General features: G+C 43.0%; 1 protein-coding gene across 1 annotated transcript in view; it reads left to right on the top strand.

The window, feature by feature from the left end:
• Positions 1 to 20,818, top strand: part of spata18 (spermatogenesis associated 18) — a gene marked incomplete at both ends in the record, with an annotated part of 37,822 nt that continues 17,004 nt past the window's right edge. The window contains 11 exons of the mRNA XM_080730810.1: positions 1 to 87; positions 1,548 to 1,653; positions 2,359 to 2,474; positions 3,443 to 3,561; positions 5,092 to 5,187; positions 5,950 to 6,084; positions 7,365 to 7,599; positions 8,394 to 8,552; positions 9,488 to 9,663; positions 11,165 to 11,288; positions 11,815 to 11,886. Of these exons, the coding sequence (XP_080586936.1) occupies positions 1 to 87; positions 1,548 to 1,653; positions 2,359 to 2,474; positions 3,443 to 3,561; positions 5,092 to 5,187; positions 5,950 to 6,084; positions 7,365 to 7,599; positions 8,394 to 8,552; positions 9,488 to 9,663; positions 11,165 to 11,288; positions 11,815 to 11,886 (1,425 nt within the window). The remainder of the gene's footprint in view (positions 88 to 1,547; positions 1,654 to 2,358; positions 2,475 to 3,442; positions 3,562 to 5,091; positions 5,188 to 5,949; positions 6,085 to 7,364; positions 7,600 to 8,393; positions 8,553 to 9,487; positions 9,664 to 11,164; positions 11,289 to 11,814; positions 11,887 to 20,818) is intronic.

A 20,818-nucleotide genomic window follows, 5' to 3' on the forward strand; every position in this document is an offset into this window, starting at 1 on the left:
ATGGCCGAGACTTTGAGGAGACTGGTGAACACATCTTCCTTCAGCGTTCTGCAGGATAAGGCTGAGGGCTGGTACAAAGACTACCATGTAAGTTACAGTCTCATTAATAAACCACAGCATTGACCTAAATCTGACCACACCACTCTCTGGTGTAGCTTTACAAAGACTGTGTACAGTGTGTGGTGTTCTCTGCATGATCGACCCTTAATAGCAATTTAAGCATTCGAGTTTCGTTCTGCATGCAGACATAATTTCCCCTCTAAATATATTGTCCATTTAAGGCTCAATTTGCTTTTTCAAAATGTGGGAGGGAAAATGTTTTATGCATGCAATTTTCATTAGACTTTTTATTCGAGAGTCATGGAATGCTTTGCAACAGCAATGTTAAAAAACAATGAAACAAGTAAATTCAATCGTAACTTTTCTCAGTAAAGGAATGTATGCTTGTTTTAATTACGTTGATTTCCGGACAAAGTTTGGTTGCTATGGACGCCCGTCGCTATGGTTACCGTGAGACCATTATTGCCTCTATACTGGCCAGACGGTGGTGCTGTAGCATGAGTATTACTACCTTTTCTTATCAAGTAAAGCAGGGGTCTTCAACGTTTTTAGTCCAAGACTCCAAGGACCCCTAGGTGAGAGAGAGATGAAGCGGGGACCCCCACAACCTTTTCATAGATTCCATATCTTTTCATCGTTTGACAGCACAATCATCAGTGTATTTTGGATTCATGTCAATTTGTGTTTTCTGATATTTAAGAACTTGAACTGTCAATAGGCTACTAAATAAACTTGACCTTTCACTTCCCCTCTGCACCAAAGCTCTTTGCCAAAAATAGCCGATCTACAAGCTCACAACGCCTCGCAGCGCGAGGCGTTGTGAGCTTGTAGATCTGCTATGTTTTGGCTAAGGTTCTCAGAATATGGATGCTAGGGTTCAAGTGGTTAATATAAAAAAGGAGAAAAAAGTTTCTATCGCACAAAGATTTGGAGGACCCCCTGTTGTAGCTCTGAGGCCCCTCTAAGGGTCCCGGACTTCCTGTTGAAGACCCTTGAAGTAAAGGATCCCAAATTGATATATTTGGCTAAACCGACCACCACCTGGAAATATTGTGTGCCACAGGGACCCCCATAAGAGAAGTTGTATTGTTAAAGTTTTAACTTGTTATTAAAAATTAAAAATTAATCAACAAAATGAGTCAAAATGTTTCAATATTTTCCCCAAAGTTTCAAAAATGGCTGAAGGATTAAAGTGGTAAAATTGACTGAATTTGCTGGAGACACACTGGAACCCCTTCAGAAAGGACCCGTGGGTGTCCTCAGTCCAGAGCCCACTTCAAAACCACTGCTTTATACTACATTTGGGGGTGGGGTGGACACACACACACACACACACACACACACACACACACACACATGTGTACAAACATTAAACACATCATTTTTCCCCAAAAAACGCAATGCTTTACGATCCTGCAGATCGGCTATTTTCATAATCTAGAAAATGTTTTTGGTTAAACGTTCTCATACACCTTCACCCTCTTCAGGTGTTTTCCTGTGACCAGAATCTGAACAGATGTTGTGAGCTGATCGAACTCACGGCCAAGATCCAGGGCCAACTCTTTACCATTCTGAACTACACTGCTACTGAAGGTACAACTCTTTACCATTCTGAACTACACTGCTACTGAAGGTACAACTCTTTACCATTCTGAACTACACTGCTACTGAAGGTACAACTCTTTACCATTCTGAACTACACTGCTACTGAAGGTACAACTCTTTACCATTCTGAACTACACTGCTACTGAAGGTACAACTCTTTACCATTCTGAACTACACGTTTGGTCATTTTATCGTCTACTGAGGGTTTCGCGAACGCCCTGGACAGTTTTTTAGATATTTGATATTCATTTTATCAGACTCTCCCCATCCAGGGTCCATTCCCATACAAACCCATTGTAACCTCAAACTCCATTTTAACCATGATAGATTCATCAAAAACACCCGTCTTTATTTCTGGTGACTCATGCTACCCTACTAATACGTGAGCTGGCTGTGCTTTTTCGATAACTTTTTCCATTTATCTTTAATAATCTTTTATTGTATTAAACCTTTTCCCTTTCCCCAAAAGTGTCTGATAAAATGAATATCAAATATCTAAATATTGAATTCACAAAAGACTGAGTAGACGATAATATGACCAAAAGTATTTTTGAAGGTGGAATATCCCTTTAAAGCCATAAATACAAAACAAACGGTTTTGGACATACAGGGTTTCCACCCGACAACAACAATGAGCTCCTTTATAAACACAGTCATTATTACTCATGTGAACTCTCCTTCTTTGTGGACCAGGGGGTCACTACGCTGGCGTGGACACCCTGAAAAGCCGCTTGCTGCCATGGCTGGGGACCTGCTTCTCCATGGCGAGCCCCTCGGTGACCAACGACACCAGTCTGAGTCTCATCCAGGTGACCTGACCTGATGTGTCTGAATTCACGTTCTTAAATTTGAAAACCAATTTTAGTCTTCAACATGGTTCATTCCTGGAAAGAAACACCACAACATCCAAACTAAACACATCTTCTGATTGGTAGATATTAAAGCAGGGATTCCTTTTTACTGGTATTATAATCTATTATAATCAGATTGGGCTAGTGAGGTGGCCGACTGAGTTGATTGAAAACTATTATTAATCATTGTTTTGAACACTTAGGATTTATTTTACCTTTATTATTCATTTTAAATCGTTTAATTCATCTTTTATTATTACATAACTTACCGATTCTAATTAGCAGACTCATTTAATTTAATTAAAGTTAATTTGCCCAAAACGGTTGTGCCACCCCTGATTTATGCTGTAGCATCTCTGGAGTAAAGCGTATCGTTATTGTACGGCTGATAGTGAATGTTGAACAGAGTTATTTTAATTGTGAAAAAAGTTTGGTTCAATTCAGTTCAATTCGTTTCAGATCAGTTCAGGTAAATTAAACCCAGTTCTTTGAAATTAAACCCAGTTCTTTGAAATTAAACCCAGTTCTTTGAAATTAAACCCAGTTCTTTGAAATTAAACCCAGTTCTTTGAAATTAAATCCAGTTCTCTTCTCTTCCCTCAAGACAAGTTTGATGAATTGAAAACACAGGAACACAATGGAAACAAGCCCTGGGTCCTTTCGTGTTATGCTTTTAGTATCATTGTATAATCGTACCACTGTACTATTTTCAAACAGTTAACAAAGTATTCAAACAATCGGCAACATGGTGTTGTCATTGGCTGCGTTTACGTGCACATGTATATTCCACTCGTATTCGGAATGGTCTGGAGGGGTGGTATGTACCGTTTGAATCAGGAAATACTTTTATTTAGGTTCCATGTAAACAGTTGGGTATGAATCTCTGTTCGGAATGAGTTCATTCTGAGTGAATTGTGAATTGGCAGGACTCAGTGGAGAAGGACAGGAAGATCAGGGAGATGAATCAGTCTCATGACAGTGACATGCAGATGATCGAAACCCAGCTGTGCTCCACCCGTCTGCAGCTAGACAACGTCAAAGCAGAGTGAGTAAAAAAAAAAACACATGCCCACGTGCACGCACGCACGCACGCACGCACGCACACACGCACACACACACACACACACACACACACACACACACACACACACACACACACACACACACACACACACACACACACATATATGAACTGTCTCACACTTCCTGGTTCACGTTCTTCTCATTTCATAACTTGACAGCAGAGGTAGCTTAAATGAGAGCAAAGGTAGGTGAATGAAAACACCAATATGTTCTTTGTTTCAGCTTATGGTCAAGGTTTATGTTCCGTTAATGTGTTGTTGTAGTTACAGTAAATATCCATCAATGCTTGAAAGCTTTTTCTTAGTTTCTTCTTTGTTCTACTGATTTATATTAGCCGTTTGTTTTAGGGCTTTTATTGCAGAAACAAACAGCTGTGGTTTAACAACAGGTGGTGTGGATAGATTTCAGAGAACAAGGGCGTTTCTTGCAAAAGATACAAGCAACCAGTTTGAGAAGTCAGTTATAGTATAAGTAGTTAAACAAAACACACAAGGAGGAGAGTTACAACACAAGAGGCAACACTGGATGTTGAGGGACACAATGCTGCAATTTTGTAAAAGACGTTCGGCCCTCACATCTAGAGTTCAGGCCGCTATGCGGCACCACCGATCCGACCAATAATGTCTGAGTCATAGTGTCAGGGGCTTTGTCAGAGTACCCTTCGTAACTGTCTGTCAGTGTCCCTTTTGTGCCCATATATGGAGATCCCTGATGTCATGCCCATATATTGGAATGTCCATATACTGTATGTGCATATTGTTTGCATCAGCGGTTCTGGATATCCAAATGACTTGACTGCAGACACTGCATCCCTCTGGATGCAGCACTCGCCGAGTTTAAAGGTCCCATGTACAGTATGCACATTCCATATAAGCGCATTGGACATAGTAGTCGGATCTGTGGCTCTGGACAACCTGATCTCTGTAGCTGTCAGTCCATGTCCCTTTTATGTCCATATATATGGAGATAGCTGATGTCATCAGCATAAGCCAATATATGGCAGGGGTTGACACTAAGGTCTCAGAGGCACTTGCCTGTCGGGCACATAAAGGTCATGCCCACTTGCCCGAAAAGTAAATTGTCCATTATAAAATGATAGGTAAGATTTTAATTACCGCTCAATTTAACACTAATTTCTTTACTTTCTGGGGCTGTGCAATAACAAATGTCATACTGTACCTCAATACTTACAAATCCAAATACCAAATACCTACATAGCTATGATTGAGTATGGTTTCACACTTGTTTCATTCCACAGACCAGAAAACGGAGCACGCTGGCCACGTTCAGGTGTTTAGACAGATATCTTGTGTTGTATTTATAGACGGTTGCGTCCGCTCTCAAATGAGCACTTACCCGGTCGGGCAACCAGAAAGCAAACTTCACCTGCCCCAAGGTTTTATTTACCTGCCGGGTGCAAGTGGGTAAGCCCTTATATGGAGCTGACTGATTTATTGCTGACTGACGCGATTAATGTATTTTGTCCCACCAGGCTTGCAGACACTCATCTGGAACTGGACGACACAAAGAATAAGTCAGCAACCACTCTGCTGGCCACAGAGGATGAGATACTACAACTAAGAGCAGAGTGAGAGATAGCTTCCATTGGTTCCCAAACTCTTTACAGGGTTCCCACGGTCATGAAATTCCTGGAAATATTTTGAAATTAGAAAAATATTTTTCCAGTACTGGAAAAGTTTTGGAATTGATCAAGGGTCCTGGAAAGTCCTGGAAAAATAGCTATGCATTGTCTTTGGTTATTGATTGTGTTAATACCTCTGAAATGACAAATTAAACATTGGCCAAATTGTCAAATATTAGAGGCAGAAATTGTGAAAATAGCCGATCTACATGCTCACAACGCCTCGCAACGCGAGGCGTTGTGAGCATGTAGATCGGCTATTTTCACAATAAAACCGTGTTATACAAAATTCCTCAACTCTTAGTGCTCGTCAGGGTGGGGGGGTCCCCAGTTAAAACATGATTATTTCGGGGGTCAAGGCCTGAAAAGGTTGAGAACCACTGGCATACACTGCCTGTCTTTGGGCATTGCGCATAGGAGTAAGCGACTCGTTATTGAGCTGAATTATTGTTATATAGTCCTGGAAATTGGGTTCAATATTCTGGAAAAGTTTTGGCAAAGTTTTGGAAAGGTTTTGGAAATTAATTAAAATTAATTAAAAATGTGTGGGAACCCTGTCTTTATCTCGAGACCAAAAAGATGCATTTGCTATCTCCCCGGGACCGAAATGTACACAAATGTGTGTGTGTGTGTGTGTGTGTGTGTGTGCGTGCGTGCGTGCGTGCGTGCGTGCGTGCGTGCGTGCGTGCGTGCGTGTGGGTGCACCAGCTTGCGCGCTGCGCATGAGCAGGTGGAGATTTACAAGAGGAAGTTGGATGCGCTGGATGACTATGAGCGTCAGATTCGCCTGCTCAGAGACGAAGTGTCGTACCTGACCTCAGAGAAGGCTATGCTACAGCAGAGGTGAGTGCAGGCGCGCACACATACACACACGCACGCACGCACGCACACACACACGCATACAATGAATACAAAGACAAGTCCGCCGGTCATCAAATTACTGGCTTAGGAATGCGACAATAACCCAAAAAATGTATTCAAGGCTTCATGGGATGTGTAATTAATAGTAAAATATATCGTCACTGTCGGGTAAAAACCTCTTATCTCCACGTTTCAAATGTGTGTAAAGTAAAGCCCTTCCTCATCGTACAATACTGTCGCACAAGACTAGTGAAAATAGCGGATCTACAAGCTTGTAGATCGGCTATTTTCACTAGTTTAAAGTTATACTATGTAACTTTTTTAATAAAACAAATCTTAAAATTGTCCTAACTATTAAATCGCTAAAGTTTTAGAACACCCACTCCGTTAATTTCAGCCCCAAAAGCCTTTCTTTATATGTTTTCTACATAGCCTTGACAGGGGCTGTATTTCCCGGCAAAATGATGTCATCTCCCACATGATACACTACTGGCCAATCACAGCGAAGATCATACACCACCGGCCAATCACAGCGAGTCTTGCTGTCTCTTCAGGAATTAGCTTCCCTCAGCAACTGTGTTTACATTGGTGAAGGAATCTTGCCTGCTACTCACTCAATTATGGTCTAAAAATGATGGGAGACGACTCTACGGATGCGTATCGGCGAGGCGGAGGTGGTCGGAAACGGCCGAAAAAAGCAATACCGCTACTGACCACTAGTTGAGCAGCTTCCACAGTACAGCTTTAAATCACTTTTAAAATGATAAATACAAGACGGAATGGGTTTGGACGTACAAGGTTTCCACCCGACAACGACGATTATGTTTATCAATCGTGCAGCCAGAGAATTGTTATCAGGGGTGTCGCACCAAATTCTGGGCCCCGGGTACAAGGATTCACTGTAGGGCCCCTGTGCTTTAACTATTGAAAAATAGCAGATATACAAGCTCACAGCGCGGCACCGAGTGCCGCGCTGCGAGCTTGTAGATCTGCTATTTTTGAAAAATCATGAAAATCTTTGAATATTTCAAATCCTTCTAAGGTTTTTTGAAAAATCTATGTTTCGATGTCAGTGGAGCTCAAACCTTTTCATGTGAAGGACCCCCAAAATGATATGAATTTGGCCACGGACCCCCATCTCAAAATATTTAGTTCCAGGGACCCCCCCGGAAGCAAAATTTGAGTTACAAATGTTCGCTTAAACTCAGTAACTCAGTCCCACTTTCCTCCCCCTTGTGACGCCCCTGATTGTTATCTTGCAGGCTGGTGAGGAGTCGCTCCCCCAGCCCCTTGCCCATGAGGCGCAGTCGTCCCTCCAGCCCCATGAGGGGCGAGTCCCCCACCAGGGCCCAGCTCACCAACTCGTCCCGTCACGCCCACCTGGTGTCGCGCGTCAGCGACCTGTACGCCGTGGAGCGGCTGGAGGCCCAGAGCCTGCTGAGACGCTACATCGACGACCTGCAGATGGTCCAGAGAATCATCTTCATCGCTGTCACGGTGAGATACTCAAACTAACCCGGCCCGTGGGCCACTTCCGTCCCCGCATATCGGACCTTCCCTTCCAGAGATAATGGCCAAAAACATCTTGAAAACTTTGTTTCTGCTCGACTAATTAGCATACCCAAAACAACATTATAGTTCTAATGCAAATGAAAGAGAGATGTACTGTAGCTCTACTTAACAACTGCATCATTAGCCATTTATAGCTAAACATTTTGAGTGACAAATGTAGCAAATTACTTTGATTACAAATTGTGTCATTGACAAAATAGAAATGGAAGGCCAAGCCATAGAAAATGCAAATAATTGGAAATAAAGCAAAAAATAAGAGAAGTTCTCAAGTATTTTATCAACTGGCCTGTGGCCCCTTGAAATATTTGTAGCTATTTGAGTATCCCTGCTTTACAGCACTTCTTTACCCAAACCGTGAGCTCTTAAAGGTCTGTAGGCCTAACTGAGAGTGTGGAAATGGCTCTTACGGGTCCATTTGGTTCCATACATACACTCTCAGAGTTATGGGGTTCTGTGGCGTGGCCTAATCCATACCAAGCTGGTTGCCCTTGAAAACCACTTTCCTAGACTTCTGCATATGTTGTTTTTAGAGTTCAGGGTAAAGCATGAACGCTACAGTATTTGCACTGGGGCATGGCTTACATAATGTGTCACTGTCAGTACTAATAGCTTTCACACAGTTCAGAACCATTTATCTATAGCTGGCCAAATAGAAAGCCAGCAGTTAGGCGAGTATCTTATCATGGTAGTTTAACCTCTTCTTGTTTTGCGTTTCACAGGAAGCCTTCCAGGTCGGCAAGCTAGCTTACCGTCAGTTCAAGCTGCGCGTGAGGAAGACACTGTCACCCTCTCACCTGGGTCCTGAGAGCCTTGAGGAAGCAGCGGTGGACTACATCGTCAGAAACCTGGACCTCTATGACGTTCAGTCCAGCGTCAACGTAGGGAACCTTTCTTGGGTTACTTTTTTACACCAAATCACCAACTCTCTTAAACGAGAATAGCCAATCTACGGGCACACATCGATTCAAAATAACCCCCAAATTCACACCTCGACAACGTTTAGTGTCGCAGCAGGGTGATTTAACAAAGAGATGAGCCTACAGTACAGTATATGCATATCAATAGAGCATTGTCTGAATTAATTAACCTGTTGAATTAATTAACTCCTGTAATGTAGGTGTTAAAGGACAACTTTGTTTTTTTACAACAAGGGTTCATGTTTTAGATTGTACCGGTAATTAGAGAAAGAAAAAGTGAGTGTTAAAATGTTTTCATTTGCTTCGTTCTATTGTTTTATCGCGTTTACCGTGCTAAAATGTGGGGCATGCGTACGCATGGGGGCATGCGTACAAGTGGCTAAATATGTCTTTTTAGACACAATAAGCCAGCAGTTTCTTTATTGCTATTTACAGTAACACTTCTAGCCCCCATAAGTCACATCCAACCATGAAAGGTTGCGTTGTATCTTGGGAATGGGCTTATTCTGTGTAAAATGACATATTTAGCCACTAAATATGTCATTACGCATGCCCCCAATCACTGAACTAAGAATCTCTAAAACAATAGAAAGAAGTAAATGAAATAATTTTAACACTCATCTTTTATATTCTTTAATTACAATCTAAAATATGAACCCTTGTTGTAAAAAACTAAAGTTGTCCATTAAGTGACGTACGCGTGACATAATTAAAACCGCGTCCCCCCCAAACATTGAATCACCAATGCAACACTGCCTATTACAACACGCCAAGAATAGGAATGCAAGGGTTCAATGTGCAATGTGGTGAAGCAGTTAATTAATGGCGTCTAGGTAGTTTTTTGGGTCATAGATAGGATTATCTTCGACATCTGCAATGACTCCTCCTATGCCCAGGACGTGATCAACGCCATGAACGTGAACCCGCGCATCTCCTTCCCTCCGGAGGTGGACTTCGTCCTCATCAGCTCCCTGATCAGAGAGACCTGCCGGGTGGCGTTCGCCATGCAGACACTGGAGCCACCTCTGGACCTGGCCTTCGCCAGCGATGGAGAACTGTTCAGTGACAGCAAGTCAGTGTCTGTGTGACATCTGCTGAGCCGCACAACATACACACACCAGGGACGTGCTGGGCCCCTGATTCAGCCCGGGAAAAAGAGTTGGAGAGGCCCTCATTGCGCGCTATAGAGAGAGATCTCTCTCTATAGCGCTGCTGCTACTCAAAGATTTGCCATTTCAAGATCATGACAAGCCAGTGGGCCAATTATTGTACATGAGTTATATTTCGTCTTTGTCGGGTGGAAACCTTGTATGTCCAAAACCGTTTGTTATATTTATCATTTTAAAAATGATTTAAATTTGTGAAAACAGCCGATCTACAAGCACACAACGCCTCGCACCGCGAGGCGTTGTGTGCTTGTAGATTTGCTGTTTTCACTACTTTTGTGCAACGGCCTTGTATGATGAAGCAGGGCTTTGCGAAAAAATGTATACATTTGAAACTTGGAGATACGAGGTTTCTGCCCGACAGTGACAATTTACTTTGTTGGCCGCCCAGTCCCCAAAATGGAACGAAGGCCGACATTTTATTTAATTATTCTTCCTAATGGCCGGCCTGGACCGGCCAGGAATGAACCGGCCGTTCGGGAGTTGTCCCGCTTTTCCCAATGGCCAGCACGTCCCTGACACACACGCACGCACGCACGCACGCACACACACACACACGCGCTGATTAGAACCACCGCCAAACATTCAGCACCACAGTGGGCTGACCGATATTGACACAAATCAGTCCTGATGTATTTGACCGAATAGAAACGATATCAATAACCTGACCATATTCTGGATGTCCTTTCAGGAAACATTTACACCAAAGAAAACTTTGTGAAATGATCATTAGTGATGTGGATGTGATGATCGCTCAGCCAGAACGGTCTAATAAGTTCAGCATATCAAAACACTTTATTGTAATACAACCTTTAGGGGCTGAATATGTATTTTTAGACAAAATAAGCCGGGGATTTATTTATTACTATTTACAGTAACACTACTAGCCCCCATAAGTCACATCTGCCCATGAAAGATTGCGGTGCATCTTGGGAATGGGCTTTTTGTGTCTAAAAATACATATTTAGTCACTTGTACACATGCCCTCAACCCATGAAATCAACATCATGGCTAAAACGATAGAAAGCAGTAATTGAAAGCATTTTAACACTCATCTTATCTTTTCCCTAATTACAATCTAAAATATTAACTCTTGTTGTAAAAAAAACAAAGTTGTCCTTTAATACCACTGATGCCACACCTGTATGTAGTGGTCAATAGTAATATTTTGGTCTCAACAAACATTGTTTTCTTTAGCTATTCATTTACTGTCCCCGCCACTAGATGTCACCCTCAACACATGGACAGTATTGCGTTCCTTCACACACATATCTACAGACCTCCCCTCCCCTCCCCTCCCCTCCCCTCCCCTCCCCTCCCCTCCCCTCCCCTCCCCTCCCCTCTCCTCTCCTCTCCTCTCCTCTCCTCTCCTCTCCTCTCCATCACCTTATTTGTTCCGTGCTCCAGGTACCGGCGTAGCTACGACTCAGAGTTCTCTGCTCCTCTGGTGGCGCACCACGTGTGGCCTGCCCTCATGGAAGAAGACGTGGTGATCGTGAAGGGGGAGGCTTGCACCCGAAGAGGCGCTCTGGTACACACACAGTGTTATAATTAAGGCTCTCCCCTCATAATGATGATATAATGATGATATGTCGGGCCGAAACCTCCTAACTACAAAATGTTCATTTTCGGGAAAATGAGCTCTAGTGGAGTTAGTTTTGACCGAAGGGCTACTTTTCATTGGTTCAATATTATTTTAACCAACACTCAGATGTAAAGGGTGTTCAATAGCCCTGATTTATGCCAAAAAAAATCAAAAATGATTATTTTGTGGGTCGCGGCCTGAAAAGGTTGAGAACCACTGCTCTAGATAATATCTCTTAAATTCTACCTGTCTGTAGGCCAATTATTATAGCCATGATTATATACAGAGACTATAAATCAACTATTGATTCATGAACAAACTCCTATTCCCTAGTCATTAGTGAGGATATTCTTCATGTCTGTAGTATCTGTGTTAATTTAACCACATGAACCCAACTACCATCCCAATATTCATGTTATGTCATAACAGGCGAATGTTCAGTAAAAAGGTTGATATGTGTGTGTTCTTCCAGTGGGGAAGCAGAAGTCGGAGCAGGAGTGCCAGCCCTGTGCGTTCTCGCTCCGTCAGCCCCACTCGCCCGCTGGTACGTTTCCATAACTGTTCTTGGTGCTCATATTTACAGTAACACTCATGTCGTGTAGATTTAAGATCTTATGCCTCTTTCAAACTACATGCAACCAACACCCACTGGTCTTTATAGGGTAAGTAGTGCAATACCACGACTTGTCTTGCTTTCACCCATATTCTGTGTTCTTTAATGATGAAAGATGTGGACTAAATAACCCTCTCTCCCTTTCTTTGCTCTCCTGACTTGCTTGGATGTTTCCAGGCATTTAGCAGCCCCAAAAGATCTTCACCTGGCCACCTCTCAGCCAGCTGGTTGTAAACTACGGGGCACAGAAAGACAAGTCAATTTCATATTTACTCACAGCTTTAATCTCTTGGTTCCTTGTATTTTGTTGTGTGTTGGTCGTTACTTGAAGTGAAGGAGTTTGTAGCGTGGTCCCTTTGACAGAGTTTACATTATTATAAGACTGGGTTTTGGTGGTTCATGGCAATTGTTTGTTACACAAGGTTGGTTTTGGGAATGTAGCTGTCTGGCAGCTGACTAAACACTTAAAACAGTTTGTTTACTGTAGTTTACTGCATTTAGAGTTCATACCTGAGTTTTTGGGACTCCATAAACCAGGTGTTTCACTCGGGGCCTTACACATTACCTGCGTTGCAGTGTTGTTTGACTGACCCAAGGTCTTGACTGCTCGCATTGGACCGGCTTGTCAGGCTCAGCTTTGCTGTGTTGAAGGTCAATGGTGTTTCTAAACCGAAAATATGCTTCATATCAATATTCAAGTAGGCTATTTGTAATTCTCAACCTAGATAATAACTGTTTGTGAAAACAGTTATTATTCCAGCCCTATCTGTTTGCATCTTGGACAGTGTGGTTGTCAATGTGTTTTGTTATTAGACATTCTTTATTTCAGTGAATTCAAACGTTCAGACATTAATAAGTTAGCACGCTAGCTACATAGGCCTAATGTAAAGGGCACGTCTGCCTTCTTTCTCAGAAGCGTGCTACGTCCTGTTAAGCCTCAGCCATCCGGGTGAAACACCTGTATTTTATTGAGTGTGTTTTTGACATTTAGTGATAGCTCCACAACATTTCACTAATTGAAGTAATATCTATTGAAGGTAAAATCACACCTGCACAGTAGCACTTTTTTAGTCAAGGTTCACTGCAGCTGGTTATTGCAGCTATGTCTAATCTATTCCATATTCTGTAGTTATTCCTCTATGTGACACATCACATGTTGAGTACATTTCTGTGTCAGGTTGAAATAAAACGGTGCTAATAATGAGTGATAAACTCCACCAATACTTGACTTACTGACATTATGATCTCAGCAGCTCTTCGTGGGATCCGTCACTACACTGTGTGTGTTTTATGTAGTTTTTTGGTGCTGTGGTTATATTTTGAGTAATAATTTTGAGAATCAAATAATACCAAGTGCTCAAAAATGTAAAATGATATTGCTAAAACAAGGACGTAAATGAAATGGGAGATTGGACAAGGTGATTATTCTTTTACTTTAAAATGTTTTCCAAAAAATGCTGGTGATGAATAATACCAATATCTAGTGATTTTGCAGAATGGGTGCTATGGAATGTTATCCCAAGTTTGTTATATTTGGTGTCATTTTAAATATTTTTGCTCCTAATGATGTACTGTGCAGTATGACGTCTATGCCCATCATTTTAGGGATGACAGTTTACACACAATTTAGTGAAGATTGTTCTGTATTATGATCTGAACTGTATTTTGTGTTATTGAGTGCTGAACATATATTCCTGACTGTGCCTTATATCACTTTTTTTAAGAATTAAAGATTGGACACATTCCAGTTCTTGTGTTGACTTATTGAGCATATTCCTAAACACATTCTGCTTATTGTGACCAAAAGATTATAGCTAGGGTTGGGACCAGGAACTGGAGGAATCTGGTTTCCAGAACCGGCATTATCACACTTGTTAGAGCTGCTATGTGGACTTCACGTCGGCTATACAATTACTATACCAGTGGTTCTCAAACGTTAATAACTCTAATGGGGTCACGTTGGTTCCATTTGTACTCTCTCAGAGTTACAGTCCTGTAAGTCTTCCTATGGAACCCCCAATAGGAATCATTAAAGGGAACTGTTGAGAGGGAATGGTCGCTTAAAGGGGGCCTGTCACCTAAAGGGTTACTGTCACTTTAAGAATCATCTTAAAAAACAAGTTAATATTTGTTATGATGTCATTGTGGGGATGCGCAATTATAAGCCAATCAAATTAATTGTCTGTATAGCCTGACTGTATGCTTACAGCTGTTGTTGGGGTGCGAGGGGCAGATTACACTGTGACATGAGCTTCTCAAACAGTCTGAAGCTCATGTCACAGTGTAATCTGCCCCTTAACCCCTTTAGGTGACAGTACCCCTTTAAAGAACCAGAATTGTTACAATCCTAAAGGATCCTAACCACAATCATAGCCATAAATAAAACCCCAGTACCACAGAATGATCCTCATGCGGTTGTTAACAAAAACTCAAACTAACATCATTATCAAATCATGGCTTAGGAGTATATGTATAATTTAGATATGATGTTGCCATCATAATTGCATTATTTCCTCTCTGTTGAATACATTATTTGGGAGATTGAATTCAAGGCCCATAGATTCAGTCAGCTGGGAGAGTTGTGTATTGGACTGGTTGAAGTTTGTTCTATGAACAGACAGTAGATGGCACTGTTGCTCCATCGCACAGCTGAACGTGAAAGGTATGCCTCACTCGGAACCAAGTTCCACTTCCAAGCTGCTCAGCTGTTGAGGGTTCAACTTCTGACCTAAGTGTCCTTTGGGATTGTTTTTGGTACCTCAATGTCAATACATACATTTACTCTGGGTCACAAAGTGAAGACCAAATAGCTGAAAAAAATACACTGAAGGCAACACACTTGAGTGTTTATGTATTCTGTGATTCTGATTCTGTGATAACAAAGACATCATATTGATGGTGTAGCAGAGTTACTCACTGCCTCAGCCCGATGGCCTCAAAAGTCTAGCATCTCCCCCAGTCCATAAGGATATCCCTTTGGTCTGATGGTTAAGATGTTGGACTTACACGGGAGACCTGGGTTCCTATCCCAGGCCAGGCGTTATGGTACCATATTGATAACGTCAGTCGTCACCTCCAAATTTGGGCAGGGTGTCAACCGGGATAAAGACCCTTCAATTATAAAGTGAAAGTTCAATGTGAAAAATGAAACGTGTGGAGGTCTTAAAGGAGTAGTTCACCGACCAAAATGACTTTTTTTCTATTGATTACTCATGCCATGGAGACTAGAGTTCAATAATATTTTTAGTTTTTTGTCGCATTCCTAAGACAAAAATCTGATAACAATAAATGTACTCATGCCATGGAGACTCTAGTCTCCATGGCATGAGTAATCAATAGAAAAAAAGTCATTTTGGGGGTGAACTACTCCTTTAAAAGGTTGTCCTACTGGCAGCGTGCACAAGACATTTGGCGCTCATCGTCCAGCAGTTTGTGAGATCAGCTCCAGGCCGGACAAACATAGACAGCTAGCTCAGACACACACAAAATGTACAGACCCCCTTAGATGCAGCTGGGAAAAAAACATTAAAAAAGACAATGCTTTGGTTTGTATCAGTGTGTGTGCAATGTGCATGATGCTATATACTGTATGTTTGGAATCGGTATGTGTGTCGCTTCAACCGCTTGATGCTCGCAGGGGTGTCGCACCAAATTCTGGGCCTTGGGTACTTTAACTATTGAAATAGCAGATACAAGCTCACATCGCGGCACAGAGTGCCAAGCTGTGAGCTTGTAGATCTGCTATTTTTGAAATATTTTGAAAATTTTGGCTCTGAATATTTAAAATTCTTCGAAGGTTTTTCGAAAAACCAGTTGAAAAACCAGCATGTTTCTACGTCAGTGGTTCTCAAACTTTTTCATGTGAAGGACCCCCAAAATGATATATATTTGGCCATGGACCCCCATCTCAAAATATTCAGTTCCAGGGACCCCCCCAGAAGCAAAATCTGAGTTATAAATGTTCGCTTACAAAATACATATATTCATAGATTTTCAATAGCTAAAGCATAAAGTGGGGCCCTAGTAGCTCAGTCCCACTCCCCCCTCCCTCCCCCTTGTGACGCCCCTGATGCTTGAATGAACTTGTTAGGAAACTCCAGTGGCTGGCCTGGTAACCATCCCCGCAGCCAGGTTGCATTCTCAGCCAATCAGTAGCACTGTCTGATTCCCAGTTCTCCTCACCAGGCCAACTTAATGACACTGCTGCCCCCCCGAGACCCTCTCCACTGCCCCCCGAGACCCTCTCCACTGCCCCATGTGAAGAATCCGCTTGACAGAGCAGAAACATGGCTAACAATAACCTCTGGGCCTCTGGATGTATGTATGATTAATGAACACATGGACTAACTCACTGTTTGTTTGTAGATGAGACGGCATCCATTAGCTCATTATATGATATCCTTGTTTGATTATGTTGATTAGAAGAGTAGAGCTTCTTGATGAAAGTCTTCTTTCGTCCAGCGGTGATTATAATTGTTCTGGTGAAGATAGATAGAGATTTGAGATTAGATGGGAGGCTTTGTTGTGCTGGCTCAGGAATCACACATCAGAGGATTCTTGGCAAACACTGTTAATAAGTAAAGCGCACGTATCACTGAATAATATGTGAATGGAAACCAGGACTGTCCTATCATAGCAGTTAATGGTTTCAGATGTTTACACTGTTATAACATTGTAAACAGATTTTGGATGATATCCCTACAAATCCTAAAAGGATCTCTTAGCCAACAGTCGATGCAAGGGCCTTGGAGATTTTCTGGAATATGCTTGGGGGAAAAAAGAAGCTGAATGCTTTAGAAATCCATGTCATGGGAACTTCCACCATGCCTTCGTCACCACCTTCCAGGAGTGTCCTGTACCATCTGGTACCCAATGCTTCACGAAGATCCCGGGACCAGATCTTGGTCTAAAACGTTGATATGAATGGGACTGGGCCTGTTTTGGCCCTGTTGTCTCTCTGTGAGCTGGAGCTGGTGGGATGTTTACTCAGGTGTGCAGTCGTGAGTTGTGGTCCTTGGGAGTGGAACCACAGCCAAGAAAATACTGCACTTTGCTTGGTGTCTGTTTGGGGACAATAAGTGACCACATGACCCCTACCGTCCCTCTGGGCATGTCCCCATAGGCCAAACATTCTGCCTAAATGACAAACATTCGTTGTAGATGATCTACAAGCTCACAAAGCATCACAAGCTATACAGGGGAGAAAAAAGACATACGTACCCCTGGGCTAGGGTACCCCGGATAACGTATGGTTAAAAAAAAAACTCCTCTGTCATAGGTCAACCTATCAGCCCACCAGGCTAATCTCCCCCTAGCACTTAATATGTTAATGTATATGACTTACTTATTGATTAACATCTAACATCTCGAAGAAGACGTATCTCAATAAAAAACTGTTTTGAGGAATGAAATCATATCAAAGTAAAAAAAGACAAAGGACCCACATGTTAACAAGGTTGGTAAGCTCCTTTATAAACAAAAGAGGGTTGATTGAACCCGCTTATCACCAGCATTCCTCATTCAAATAACAAAAACCTGTGCAAGTTCAGCACTCAGACACATCAACAGATTTAAAGCCTGAGCCTGAAAACATTGTCGTACGACAATGCTGAAAATAGCAGATCTTTTATTCTGCGAGCAACACTGTAGTACGACCAGGCATAAATCCGGCGTACAAGTGAAAACCGTGGCCGTTTGCTGTCGTAAAGTTGTGTTTGGGAACAGGCCAACAGGGGGCAGGGGTGAAGCAGGGGTGAAGTTCACGTCGAACCCAAAGGGGCAGAAAGGGACTATCAACGTTTAAAGCAAACCGAGAGGGACCCGTCTCAGTCAGCCCCCAGGTTAGCCTCACATGTGACAAAGCCATCGGAGCCTGCAGACGTTAGGCCTGCGTTAGAAACCATCAAAGAATTCCTCAGATCTGGCAGTGTTCTTTATGGGCTCCTCAAATCACAGTCTGAAAAGACCTGCTGACTTTAAGGGGCTCCATATTTCTCACACAAAGAAACGGAGGGACACACAGACCATGTGTGCAAGCATTCATTACACTGTCGATACCACATGCGAAACATGAATAATCACAGGCGCTCACACGTGTGCCTGTACATATGGGCCTGTTCTATATGAACGCGCTAGCACGTATGTATTTATGCAGGCATACATTTATGCATGCACCGATGCACGGACGCACGCACACACACACACACACACACACACACACACACACACACACACACACACACACACACACACACACACCACAGAGAGAGACAAAGAGAGATCCTTCCAGAAGTTCAATGTTCCATAGCTGGATAGAGACATGTACTCTGGTAGCAAATGGTGAAACAACAGTTTCCTGTGTAAAGGTGACAACAACTCAGCAGCTGCTAACGATTGAGATATTAATCCATGACCTGACTTCACTTGGAAAGCCTCAGTTGTAGTTGTTGGCGCTTTCCCCCCCTTACGGACTCGAGTCGGATTTATACTTTGTTTGCGTGATGGGAATACGTGATGGTGTTGCGTGCCCGGAAATAGCCTATCTACAAGCCCTACAACGCGATGCGCTGTAGAGCTTGTAGATCACCAATTTTTCCAGCTGGGACTGGAGGTCTTTCAGAGCTCCTTTGATTGGCCCGGCGAGGCCTCTGGTTCAGAATCTGGCTCAGTATCGGGGACATGCTTCCGCGCCGCTGGACTGTGTGATGTTTTCTCTCAAACGCTTGGAGAACTTCTTGGACGTGCTCAGCTCCAATTGGCCTTGAGCTTTTTTTTTTTTGGCTTCAGCCAGAGGTACCCACCCACCTGACGGCCGTCTCCCCCGCACTACGAGAGCAGGGGAGCGAGGTAATGGGGGCTGTATATCACCACACATGATGACACGGTTACAGTTGAGCGGAAGACACCGTGCGTAAATCAAAGACAATATGATAACGGACCAGTGGCGTCAGTTCAGAAAAAGATAAGGTATGGCAACATGACTGGTGTCTGCATGATACATTTATTTTAAGAAGTACATTCTATTCTTCCCCTGTTTCAAGTGCAGCTAAACTTGACATAAAATAGTAAACGTGCCACAATTAACAATAATGCATTGCACCTGTGCAGCTGACCTGCGGAACCTGGGAATATACCATTGTGTCAAGATGGGGAGAATAAAAGTGTGGAGAATATAATTATAATACCTTGTTAAAGTGACCATTTTGTTAAATTTTGCATTTGTAGTTATTTTACTGTAATTTAACAACATAATAACCAGCACAGATAGACAAAGAGACATTCATGGATTTATATTTAAAATGTACTATTATTTTCCCCCCTGGACCCAGGGTATGGCAGCTGCATACCCTGGGTCCCCTGCCATACCCAATTGACGCCCCTGTAACGGACAGTGGGAAGGAGGGAGGGAGGGAGAGATGCACTGGATGAGAGATACGAAAGCGCAAGAGAGGACTTACATTAGAATAGCCTGGCTTGTTCTTTTGCAAACAACCAGGGAGAATGATTCGCGTATGTTCGTGGCTAGACCCATTTATCACTTCATCACTTCCATCCATCTTCTTGCTGCACAGGAAAGGCATGGGTTGTTCAAAGCTGCTCACCGCTACTCACCAGTTAAGAGTGGGGTGGCTCAGAGTAGATGACAGAGTACAGCATCTTGCAATGGGGCCTGGTGTACAAGATACACTACACCACTAAGATACCCATGTACCTGACAAAATACTTTATAAACGTTAAGGATGTCCACAAATACAACACCAGAGGCAGCGCCACAGATCACGTTCAATCCAGAGTCAAGTCAAACAAAGGGTCAAACTCGTTCTCCTGCTACAGTATACCACCAAAATGTGGAACGCTTCTCTGTATGCTGTGCTCTTCTTTGTAAATATCTACTGTAGCTTATATATTTTTTGCACTGTTATTTTACTTTCTTTTTTTTCTGCATAGTACTGTGTTCTATATGTCTGTCATTCAATGTTATAATGGTTTCCTGTGCAAATAAACCAAGTGCTTACTGCTTACTAGGATGTCCTTTTAGTTGACCTTGTACCAGTGAACTGTACCGTCATGAAACTGTACCTTTTCCTACGCAAACTTCTAATAAAGTCTTCAATCAATCAATCAATCAATCAATCAATGTGGTGACGACCACTGGCGCCTGATCAATGGAGCAAAGGGGAGCAATGGCTCCCCCACATCTGCCGGTCGGGGGAGCCCGGCCCCCCCTCCCGCATCAGCAACAACAAACCTGTTGTGTGGTTACTGGAGTAATTAAGTAAAACTCGTAAGAAGTTTTGCAGCGGATATGGTTAACAGAACGTCAACTTTTGGAATTTGGATGGCTCAGATGGAGGAGGAATTGAGATAGCAGGAATGGAGAAATGGCTGGGTGAGTTAATATGAACAGAACTGACTGTCTGGAGATAGCATAACATATCCAATGTGAAGCCCCAAAGACATCCGGGACGGACAGACGGACGGACGGACAGACAGACAGACGCAGTTGCTGGTTTTCAGCTCCCTTTGTCTCCAAGAGAGGCAGGCCTTTCTGTGGCCCAGAAGGGCCGTTAAACACATCTGGAACGGAGCAGGATGCACAGTGACTGCCGCACAGGAGGCAACAGTTTATGGCAGGAGGGACCTCGCAGAGAGGAGGAGAGGAGAAATACACCAGACCATGACTTCATTCGCTGCCTGTGAATATCACAAAACAAGAATACATCACACACTGACAACCCCACCCTCTCCATCCGCTGTGCTGCACTGCCCAAGGGCCCCTCCCTTAGGTTGGCACTGCTGAGCTTGTGAGGTCAGAGCGGGGGCCCTACTGGCCTGCCTGAGAGGCCCCCCGATGGGCCCCCGA

Source organism: Nannobrachium achirus (assembly GCF_963921795.1).
Source record: "Nannobrachium achirus genome assembly, chromosome: 1".
Taxonomy (NCBI): Eukaryota; Metazoa; Chordata; class Actinopteri; order Myctophiformes; family Myctophidae; genus Nannobrachium; species Nannobrachium achirus.